Here is a 12,217-nt window from a genome sequence, read left to right on the forward strand (position 1 = left end):
CTTATCTGGGCTGGTTAAACTGTCTACAGCAATTGTGAGAATTCATATTTCTCCAAACGGCCCTTGTTGAATCCGTTCCTCACACTGTCTATGAATACAGCATCTGAAAAGCTAAAACTTGCTTAAAAATTTCTTGGAACCTTTTTTTATTCACTATTGAGGGTATTAATCTGATAGAGTTGAGGGAAGATTGGGCTGCTTCTTTTTTCTAATGTAGGCAGAGATGGGGCATGCATCATTTTCTTTAAGAACTATCAATGAGCACTGCTTCTGTTTTACTCCAATTCTGCAATAGCTCACTGAGCTCAGAAAGAAAGTTGGACAGAAACATGGACATTTTGAGCAGGCCCACCACAGCACTTGGCTGAACAGAACTGTGACCAGACCTGGAGAAAAGCACTGCTTTGGGGTGCATCTGCCTGGGCCTTCTCCTACAGAGAAATCATCAGAGATGACTGGAAGGCTTTGAAACAGAAGAAAAAGACAGTTTTGAAAGAATATCAAACAGGATAAATAAAACAAGATAAACAGGATAAATAAAATGAGATAAATAAAATGAGAACAACTCAGAACAACTAGGGAAAGTTGAATAAAAATGAGAAGGCTTATCTACAACTTTTCCTCTTGTCAGAGGATCCCTTGCAGGGCTGTGCTTGATTCCAGGCTTTGCTTCCATCCCCTGCTCTTGGGAGACCCTGTGTGCCTTTATGTGAGCTGGAGTTTGCCCTTCCTTGCTGCCTCGCTGCTCCTCCATAGGTGCGGCCTGCAACCACAGGCACTGTCTGTGACAGATGCCAACAGCCTTACCGATGGAAAAGCTCTTCTCACATGCTGTTTCTAGCACAGCCTTGTCTGAATATTCTGCGTATCACAACATGAAAGGAAGATGAGAATACAAGAATAGTTTTCTGGTACTCTAATTCTGCTCTAACATAAATATGTTTAGACTTGATTAAGCTACTACTGTTTCATCACGTCTTTAAAGACAACATATAAAACTGTTGCTCAACTGGAAGTTTTTGTGGAAATGTATCTATTAATACTGAATACCTAATAGCAGACCAGCACAAACACCTCCATGACATCTCTTGCTGCAAAAGTAGAAGGTTCTATCTTAACTCTAATATAAAGTATGGTTTGGTTTCTATTTTGAACTCTCTCCAATAGGGTCTCATGGGAGTCACTCAACATCTTAAAGCAGGATCTGCATCCAGTGGAAGAACCTGAGTGGACAGATCACCTTGCTGGCGCATTCCCAAAAGTTATATACGTCTAGATGGACAAGATGCTGAACCTGCACTACAAGACAGTATCTTTGGATGATATGTTAGACTTCAAAGACTCATGAACTGACCTTAATGCTGCCAAGAAAAGTGAAACTCACTCGCTCTCTTTTGACATATAAAGGAAATAATCTTTACAGTTGCATGTCACAAGAAGAAATTCATATATTTATTACATATAGAAATTTATTATATTTGTTCCTCTATACAGCAATATGCCGGGATTTAACTACAAACACAATGACCAGAAACATCTGCTGAGGAGAATACTTCTGAGATACCTAGGATTCAAAGGTTTGGGGACTGTCTTACCATTCAATTGAATCATCCCTTGTCCCTTTGGCAGATTTCAAAGTGCTGTTACACGCGGATAAGTCAGCTACCCATCTTCCCAAGAGCAAGAGGAACCTTGGTGAAGAAAGCTTATTTGGGAACTAGCAAAGGAAATGAGATTAACAATGCCCCAGCCCTTCCCCAAGACTGACACATATTCTGATATGAGATCACCTGAACATAAACTCGAGCAAATTAAAGTAAGGCTGAAATGAGGAATTATTTCAACAACTAACATTGTATCCTGACCCATCAAGATGGGGTGAAATAAACAGGTACACGTTCTCTCCTCCCTACCCTGTCTTCCTACTTTCCTGATTTTTAAGGCAAAAAAATCACTATACCATGTATTCTGATTTCCCATAGAATAAAAGTAACAGCAGCTGAAGATTAATACAGATCAAAGTAGAGCTGGGAGCTCTGCAGGGCAAAGGTTTAAAATAGAAAAGTTTGTGGAAAATCTGTGGACTGTAGCTTGGAGCCAAATCCTGACCACAGCAAAAGCAACCCCCTGTGACATATAGAGACCTGGAAGCAAAGGAAAAAGCATAAGCATTTGATCAATTTATCTAAGGGAATGACTAAAAGAAATATCCCAAAGACTGCCCCAAATTAAGGTCCATAGGACCTTCAATAGAAATATTTAGTGCTCTAAGTTGACAGCAATGGAATACACTTATTAAAGTGTATTAAAGTGATATTAAAGTGATAGCCCATTCCCTACCCCATATGTCATCCATTTCTTTGCTTTGAACGTCATCAAAGCAGTTATTTAAGCAGCAGTTTCTTTCAGACGCAGCCTAGAAGTAGCACAGGAGAGAGAGAGAGAGAAGAGGTGGTACTGGCAAGTACGACAGAAGAGAACAGCCATTCCATATACGCTGCTCTTAGCCAGGGCACCCTGTTCTTTCCTGGTTATAAATTCCACCCCCTTCCAACATTTTTCTTCTATTACATTTCCTTCCAGGCAAGTCCAAGTCCTCCTGCACATACTCTTTAACTGCCCCTTCATCCTAAGATCTTGCAGATGCTTTACAGGGGTTTTAGGGATGAAGGGAGAATACTTGGAAAAGAAATCCACCAATTTACTAAAAATAAATAAATAAATAAATACCTTTTTACAGATTTACCTTCACTAACCATTACCCAGTTTAGTAAATCCCATCTGCTGAAAGTAGTTGGCAGCTAGAACAGTCCTTGGGGAAGTTCTGTATGCACTTAACTTTTCTCTCAGCACCTCTTTGGCTCTAGGCTTTCGCTGGCCCCAGGAAACTCAAAGTTCAAAAGGCAAAAGCAGGTATTCCATCCACAAATTGTGCAGTGTGTCTCGAGATGAAAATTTAATTAGCTCAAACAGAGCCAGGATTGCCCATCTTAATAAAAGCCTTTGCAAAAGAGAATGTGAGCACAGTTCAAACACGGTCCTGCACACCATGAGGGCAGGTCACTCCTCCAACGTAAACCAGCTATTGAAGCATCTGGCAGTACATTCAATGAAGGCGGCTGCCAATTCTGTCTCTGATGCCATGTACATCAGTTATGCTACATGTCCACATGCACTGAGAGCACATTTCCAATTAGACTTCACATCTTGCTTTGAAAAAAACACTGGCTTAGTACCAGAGGAAACATAATGAATATGCATTTTTTCCAGCATTTCTGCACAGAAAATCAACTGAGGAAGCCACTAGAATGGAGGGGAAGCAGACAACAGTTTGGAGAAGCAAGACCTTGGAAAAGCAAGGTGGGAAGAACCAGAACAACAAAGAGAGCCAGAAAGGAATCAAGCCTTTGTTGTGGATATGTGAAGAATACTTTAATTATGCTTTCATTATTGCAGGTGAATATTTCAAGTCTAATTATTTTCTATACCTGACACTCACATCTCAATAAAGGGCTTTCCTATAACCAAGATACATTTAATCCTCATCTCTGCAACACTTTCAACTGAATTATTTGACACTGGATCTGGAACTGCTCACCACAAGAGTCTGACCATCAACCTCCTCTGTACAATCGATCCATTTGGAAAATACCTGCCCTTATAGTGTCCTGTATTGTGCATGCCTTCTCACAATCTCTCTTACTTAGCAGTACTTAGACAACGGAAAGAGACAGAACCAAAAATTGCAGTTAGCAGAAACAAAAACTATGTTTCCTTGAGATTAGTAAGGTGATTTCTGGAATATGCAGATTCTCAGGTTCATTTCACGTTGCCATTTTCATCTTTGCTAACTGTGACGCTGTCACAGTGACGCTGTCACAGTGCACGCTGACGGCTGGAGAGAGCAAACTAGGAACTATTTGGTGTTAAACAAAAAGCATTTTTCTATTATTATTGCTACTATGACATTACTGTTGTACAAATGCAAGCAACATGTGCACAGAGAACCCAAACGTTAAGAAGCAACTGAAAAACACTTACCTTTATTTCAAACTCATAGTGTTCATCCTTTCCCTGCCCACACAGGACATAGCGTGGAATGCTAATTTTAATTGGATCCTTTAGGTCGTCTGGATTTGCTCCCAGAGAACGACAGACCATCCGCTTTCATGTGCATACCAAATAAGGAGAACAAAGGAAAACCAAAATCACTACATAAGGAAAGAAAGAAAAGAACTTCACTAAAAATGAGAAAATGTTCTTGGCCAGAAGAGCAGGGAAAGAGAGCATGGAGGAGGCAGAAATTATTTCAAAAATGAAGGAATTACTTGGAAACAAAGTGGATCACCTTTTATAAGCAAGCCCTAGCATTTTGTTATGCATGAAAAAATTGAGGTGAAGTGTCTTCAAAAACATTGCTTATTCTTTGAAAAGGCATTTTCAGCTTAGATATCAAAAACAAGGGAAGGCAGAAGACTTTGTATTAACCCTCTGAAAAAAGTAAACATATGAATCAAGCCTTCATAGCCAGCCATACTTTTTGTAGGTCTTTATATAACAAACTTTTTTACAGTATCATGCAAAGCTGCACGGGATTGAGGCAATTCAGAAATTGCCTAGATCTTAGACTTCTAAATCCAAACTCATTTTATAATTAAATAGGGTATAGATAGCATAGTAACCCACTGTCAGAACAGTTTCCTACTATTTTCTTTAAATCACCTCCAATTAACAGAAAACTCAACTATAATAAATGTTCATGGTCTTGACAAAAAAGTCTAACAAGGTATTTGTAATGAGGGCACATTCCTCTGACTAACAGCAGATGGAATCGGTAACTCTGAAGTTATGTCAAAAATAAAATACTTTTGCAAAAAAGATTAATGCTTTGCAGTGCTTGTGTCCAAAAGTAGCATAAGCATTTACAGTGAATAAGTACAGAAACTGCCTTTTAGGAAGTCCTCCGCTTTCTCAATTGAACGTATTCAGTCTGAAAAGCTTAATGAACTTGTACTTCAAAAATAACAGCACCATGACAAGTTAGTGACAAAAAAAAAGATTGAAAAACTATCACTGTAAAGTTATGACCATGTTATATATTTGTACTTAGTGATGCTGTATTCTCAACATTCATTTCCAATCCCTTAGCAACTACCACAGGACATGTTGCTTGGTCAAAATTCTTCAGCCTTGACCAACACTATCCCCACACGTGAATGTGGCTTACGCTTCTGCTCATTGACATTTAGTCTCTCTGTAGCAACTCTTGGTGACTCCCAGTACACGTGATACTGTGTAAGAGCTGGAGAAAAGTTTGAAACTCATTCATAAAAGCCTCTCTGCTGCTTGTTACAGACAGCTTTTTGGCACCCTCACCTGGCTATCGAGAAGGGAGGGCTGTTATTTCATTACTAGTCAATTATAAATGCCACTGTCATTTCCCTTCACGTTAGCATTAAGAGTAGTGAAAAAGAAAATACAAAAGAAAGTAAATTTTAGTTCCAGTTACCTGACTTTATCTAGGTGTTTTCCACAAACTTCTTTTTTTAGTGAAAATACAAAAAAGTTTGCTTTGGAATGGAAAAATACTTTTAGTGACTTTTGTTTACACAGCAAATATTTTCTCCTCTCCATTTTGCCCTTCTTTCACTTCTCCCCAGGTTACTGGCTTTTCAACTAAACTCATTTCTCAAGCATAGAAATGTAAGCAATTCTTTCCTTGGGGGAAAGAGGAGTTCATTGCCTTGACAATAATATCATCTGTTTTAAAACAACAATAAAACTATAAAGTCACTCTTAAAGCCACCTCTGTCAACACATAATTTATTGGCAGTCATTTTCAGAGAACTATTACAAACAGCTAATAGTCGGAGAGGAAAACAACCTCAAACACAAAGTACTGGGGAAAACACACCCTAATACATTAAATAATGCTTTGATAGTCATAAACATCGATCATTATGTTATGTTTCATTTACAGTAGAATAAAAGATATTGATGTGAAGTCATTTTTTCATAAAAGTGCAGAATATTCGTCAAGTTAGATTTGAAAACAAATACAGAAGAGGAAAACCATGTTATCTGGAACACAACATGCACAAATATTTAAGCTTTGGGGTATAATCTGAAAAGGAATTATTTGCAGAGATTGCTGTCATTTAACAGCTGTGATTAAGACAGTCCTCCCAAACAGTGCCACTCAATGTTAACTTTCATCAGAAGAAATGCCTCGGTGATGTCAATGAGGGAGCCACTCTTGACCTGGACTGGCACGAGGTTACGCTCCAACTCATAACTACTCTGCCTGCTCCATATTCTGCAAGATATTTGTCTATCCTTTCTTTGTTAAAAACAAAAACCATACCTCAAAATAACGTGACACATTTTGCTCATCTTTGGACTTTCTTAAGGTAGTAGAAAGTTTTGTTATGATAAAAAAACCACATAATTCTCTATCCAAATCAGCATTCATCCTTCCAGACACAACTTCCCCATCCAATGTAAGTTATTTCTTTTTAAATCGCACGTGAATTACATTATCCTGTCTTAACATATGGTAAGAACAAATGGGAAATGTTCTTATACTAGTAGAGAGACTGAAGTCTAACTCTGTCTAGTAGAAGATTGCACCTCTACTGGCAATATGCTTAGAGAATTTAGAATTTCAGATTAGATACCACTGTTGTTTCTGCCAAGGACCATCTTCCTCAAACAAGGCAGATGGCACATTCAAGCAACAGGATTCAAAAGGTATTCAGTTCCCTTTACAAAGGAAGAAACAAACGATGGGAGACAACAGTTTATTTATTATTTGAACATGTGACAGGGGTAACGGGTAAAGAATAACGTTGCACTAAGGTAAAGGCAAGCCTCGACTAATGGAAGTCTTTCACTAACGTTCAATAGTTCCATTATTTCTTGGAATGTAATATTAAAGAGACTGCAAGAGATGCAATCTCACAGCATCACCAACCCCATTAGGAAGCAAGGAGAAAAAGGGGCACATTGCATGCAGAGAACTCCAGGGATAAATTTACACCATCCGTCAGGCAGTATCCCCAGTTGCTAACTATCCATTTAACAGCATGAGAAATGTGTACACAGATGATAAACCCCCAAAAATGTTTGTCTTGCCACAGGTATAGTAGCATGACCAAGGGTCAAAATGCTATTTAAAGCACAACCAATGTCTGTTTACACCCTTCAACTGGGTTTATTTTCACATCACATTTTCCTTAAACGCTCACATCAAGGGAACACAAAGACTTAGTCTATTGTGGGGGAGTACAAGTTAACTACTTGGACAAAATAAATAGGAATGACTTAACAAAGCCATGCACTGCTTCCCTGCAAGAAAAGGAGGGCTGGTGGAAATCTAAAAAGAGTATTGGATGTTCTCTGCATTTTCCTTGTTCTGTTTCACTGCCTCCACGCAGTCTACACTCTCTTGGCTCTAGGCAAAGGGGGCAAACCAGGGGAAAAGTGATATGGCAAATCCATCAGTTCCTGGTAACTCGGCGAACACGATTAGAATAAGCCAAAACACAACTCCCTTTGCACTTGTGACAAACTTTAATGCAAGAGGGCAATAATTCTTAATGCAAAACTCCAAAGCAGAAGAGAATTGTCAATGCTATTCTTCCCAAAACTGTAAGTATGAAAGCTATAAACATCCTTATTATTAAGAGCATACAATGAATGTGCCATAGGAACCTAAACACACCTTACAGTTCAGACAAAAAAATATTGCAGATGTTTTGAAATATTGAGATCAAGGGCATGAAACAGATGAGAAGCATGAAAAACAAAGATACTCAGAAAGATTAAGCAAAAGGCAATCCAGGAGGAACGGAGAAGACATTCATGAAGACAGATAGGAGATGGAGGGAGCCAAAAACAGCCGCCAAAATGGAAATCAGAAGGCACAGCTGTAATTATAGTTTTGATCCACCTACTACATAAGATAGAAACATTTCATTTCCTCACTTTCCCAAGGAAATTTATGTACAGCATATTAGAGACCCTCAATGATGGGTGATTTTTCCTAAGATGTGTGTACACACTCTACAGTATTCCCTAACAGGCTCAAAGGATTCTTTTGCTTATTGATTTAAAAAAAAAAAAAAAAAAAATTTATCAATATTCATTAGCCTCTTCTTTTGAATGTATCTAAACGTATTTGGATTTCAACACCTAGTCAGATGCATAATTAGCCAAATGGCTTCTTCACTTGAACTGAATGTTAATTTCCAGATTTCCGAAGGGATATGCAAACTGCTTTGAAGAATTGATGGGATGACAGTCAGTTGAGTATTTATTTCTTTTTCACAGTATTTAGAAAAACCAATTCCTGAATCAGATCCAACCTTGCTCCTTCTAGAGAACACAAGCTCAATTTTTGTGAAATTCTCTTTGTCTGGCAAAACTACACATCGGATATCATTCAAACTGTACAACTGAAGGCCGTCAAATTGTGATCGCTGGCATGAAGCATCCAAAAAGTTAGGTGTAGCATAAAAGACATTATTTTCCTTTAAGAGACCTATATGAGTAGTTGTAAGAACTAGAGATCTATACACAGTCTGCTTATCACAGTCTATTTTCACTGTGGTATATAGCAGTACATGAATGTCACCTAATGAAGGTTTAATATTTCCCATATTTTTATAGAGTAAGTAAGCCAGATCAGCTAATAGAGTTCTGAATTTACAGGACAATCGTACTCCATTTGAAAAAACTAAGTCATTTACTTCTGATGTCCAGTCAAGTGAAATCTGCATCAAATCATCTTTCAAGAGCTGGTGATTTAAATAAACGGCATCATCCATTGTAGAAATCAAAATGCTCATGATGTCATGGCAAATTCTTTGAGTGAAGTGTTTGTTATAGGTATATATTGTGAGTAAATCATCTTCAGCAGAACACAGAAGACTGATACTCTGTCCAGCAAAGCCAACTTGAATCTCCTTTATAGTGACGATGGGAACTTCATGAAACATTGCCAAAGAACTCTGGCAGACGTCTTGTTTGACTGACGAAACAACAACATACAGAACGGAGCTGAACAAAAGCAAGCAAGCAGGTTCTGGATCAGGTTTTTTGCAAGTGCCAACAGCGAGCCAATATACACCTTTCAACTCCTCCATTCTAATACAAATTTGAGGTAAGGCATAGGTCAAAAATTCCAGCACTTTTTCCAGAGAACAGACCTGAAGCTTGAAAAAGACATCAGGAAAATGCACAAATTTCTGTCTTAACACAAGACTGTTTTCCAGCTCTTCGTTTTTACAACAGCATGCAAATCCTTCAGAGGGCTTTCTCACACAGGCATCAGAGATTTCTGTGCTTACACACATCGTCATAGCCTCTTGCACAGGGGATTCAGGCTGAATGACACTTTCAGTATGAGCTTTGGCGTCATCAGTAGAGTGGGACATGTCTTGATTCATATCTGATTTGACGAATACATTTACTTGCAAGTTCCTTATAAATGGCAGATTTTTTATTAATGATACCGCTTGTGCACATCTCTCACTTCTGTCACACAGACTTCCCAACTCCTTAATTTGTTTAGAAACCACCGTACTGTTGAGCAGCTGACTACTGGTGTCTTTGTAAAGGCAGGAAAGCTTACTGAAAAGATATCCCAAACCATAAGTGTGTTCTGGTCTCACACCAAAATGAGAAGCTATTGACTTAAAAGAAATCAAATCAGAGCCTTTTGGGGAGGGAAGCTGAGAATTACTAGACTGGTCTTCGATTGTCGGGTGCACTGTCTTAAGTGGGCTGTTTTCTTTACAAGCTTTTATTTCAGAATGAACATTAGACTGACAAAAGAGAAGGCACGATATGCTGTTAAAGCCAGCCTGCTCATTAGCACCCATTAAGGATTCTGCAGGAGACAACTGCTTCAAGTGGGAACAATCAGATTCAGTTCTTGAGCTGTCACAATCCCAAGAAGTCATTATTTTATCATCAAAATGATTGAAATTTTCAACCTTGCAGAGCGAATAAGCCGCATTATTTAAGTCATGACTTTGTAAAGTAGATAAAACATTCTGATAAGGAACATTCTTACTCTTTAAAGTATTAATATTTTTAGAGTGAATGAAACTACTTTCAGTGTCACAATGACAAGCAAAGCTCTCTTGTTCTGAATTACTCCTTTCATTCTCAAATGCCTTCTCGGATGTAAAAGGGAAGGAGATTCTTCCAGAACTGGAAAACAAATCCCACATCTCTGTATATTCCTTCTGTCTCTTATGGTCTCTTACTCCTGCGTTTGCTCCACACAACTCAGAAGCACAATTGCCATCTTTAGACATAAATGGAAAGCCATCATGTGGCTGCCACTGTTGACTTTTCTGTTAAAAATTTCAAAAGAAGAAAATAGAAACGTCTTTATAAAACCTTCTGATTTGAATATTGCTTAAATCGAGGATTGATTTTGATTAAGTTTGTACAATCATTCAAAACTGGTACAATCATTGTACAATCTCTCAAAATTAGAGAGAGAAAATCCAACAGAAGTGATTGAGGTCTGATTCAGGAATGGTTGATCTTCCCAGCCCACCACTGCTTTTCCATTGTACAGTATCCATTTCACTTGGTTTATACTTGCTTTACTCGAAAACCACAGGAAAGTCAAAGGGTGATGCAGAAATTTATAAGCCCTTTGTTATTTTTCCACGCGTGCACAAAAAAAAATAATCCTATACTATCCAAGGTAGCCTAAAAAGTCCAACACAGCCTAAAAATAACAGTGTAAAAGGCACAAAAAGTCCAAATTAGAGCTGTTGCAACCCTCCTACTATTAAGGTTTAAATCCATAAAGGTATTTAGGATTTACTCACCAAGACAAGTAATTAACCACGGTTCCAGCAAAAGTTAGGCAAGCAAATACAGTGGGAGGGGGCTAAGCATCAGTTTAAAAATGCATGTATGAATCCTTCATGACACAGGTAAATTTGCCTGGTGCTACTTGATAATATTATAGACACCCTTACAGTAGTGAGTTCATTGTGAGTCAAAAATGCAAAGTGGTGTTCTGAATTCAGACAATCTCTCCTCATTAAATGCTTTTATCCTCTAAAAATGAGGAAAGGGATACTGTTTCAGATTAAGAATCATGACAAAACAAGGAAGAAACATCCACAATAACACCACACCTTTCAAATAAGGAAAAAGCTATGCCCAATCTGAAAAAAATCACTAATTCCAGCTGGCAAAATACATTGCTGTCTCTATTAGCCATTCATCATGCTGTGAATTCAAAATTCTAATTATGCAGCTAAACATTAAGAAATTTAATTACAGGGCATGCCATAATTTAAGACAACCATTTCATTCTGACAAATTATGACCTACCTCATACTTCAGCTTGCGTTGAACAGTGCCATTATTAAGCCTCTCATTATCCTAAGAACAAAAAAGGTATAGGTGATTATTAAAGAAAGTGCCTTTCTTGTGTAAGTTCATTTAAAAGTATTTATAGGAAGAGACATTCTTTTTAATAGCCAAAAATAACTATTTTCTTATTGGTATTTATTAAACCACTGGCTTAGAAGTCAATCAACCCAGTCTTTGGATGAATTCGATCACCAGTTTTTAAATGAGCATTTGTTTGCAAGTATAAACAACTATTGTTCTTCTGGATGGAATTTTATAAGTGTATTTTACAGACATAAAATGAAGATTTTTATTTTATCCGCAAGCTTCCTATCGCCATTTACACACTGCCCTGCAAAAAAATGGAATACAACATAAAGCAGCCACTGGGAAAAAAAAAGACGAGTGCCATCTAAAACTGATATCCCTGATTTACTGTTTGCTTTTTTGGTAAATTGAAATTAAATAAACATAGGAAAACATGAAAATTATTGAACAACAACACTAAATCAGTGGTTAGACATGGTGCATTGAAGGTTAGGATTTCCTACCCATCTCTGCTCACCTTTAAACTTTCTGTAGACCAGGACAGGCTAACATCATTATCCTCAGCTTTATGATGAATATTCTGGAGCCTTCTCTGCACTTCTTGTTCAATAAAGGCATTTATCCTTCAAGATATAGAAAAGTTAAAAAAAATATACTCTTAGATAAAAATCAAGACAGGCTAAAGGGCTCTTTGAAACGCTTATGAACTCTAAGTACTGCACAACTCTTAATTGGCAGGCTTAATGTTAGACCAGTTTTATCCCTCCTTAAGGAACATGGA

General features: G+C 37.8%; 1 protein-coding gene across 2 annotated transcripts in view; it reads right to left on the minus strand.

Annotated features, from left to right (window-relative positions):
• The window catches only part of KIF16B (kinesin family member 16B), a gene marked incomplete at its 3' end in the record, with an annotated part of 141,114 nt that overhangs the window by 42,915 nt on the left and 85,982 nt on the right, over positions 1-12,217 (minus strand). The window contains exons 22-24 of one of the 2 annotated variants that reach the window (XM_082306684.1): positions 11,954-12,059; positions 11,368-11,418; positions 4,042-4,164 (exon numbers count right to left, since the gene is read on the minus strand). In XM_082306684.1, the coding sequence (XP_082162810.1) occupies positions 4,042-4,164; positions 11,368-11,418; positions 11,954-12,059 (280 nt within the window). Of the gene's footprint in view, positions 1-4,041; positions 4,165-8,186; positions 10,365-11,367; positions 11,419-11,953; positions 12,060-12,217 lie in introns of those variants that run through there. The other variant, XM_082306683.1, reaches the window with a different exon arrangement.

Source organism: Platalea leucorodia (assembly GCF_965183815.1).
Source record: "Platalea leucorodia genome assembly, chromosome: 3".
Lineage (NCBI taxonomy): Eukaryota > Metazoa > Chordata > Aves > Pelecaniformes > Threskiornithidae > Platalea > Platalea leucorodia.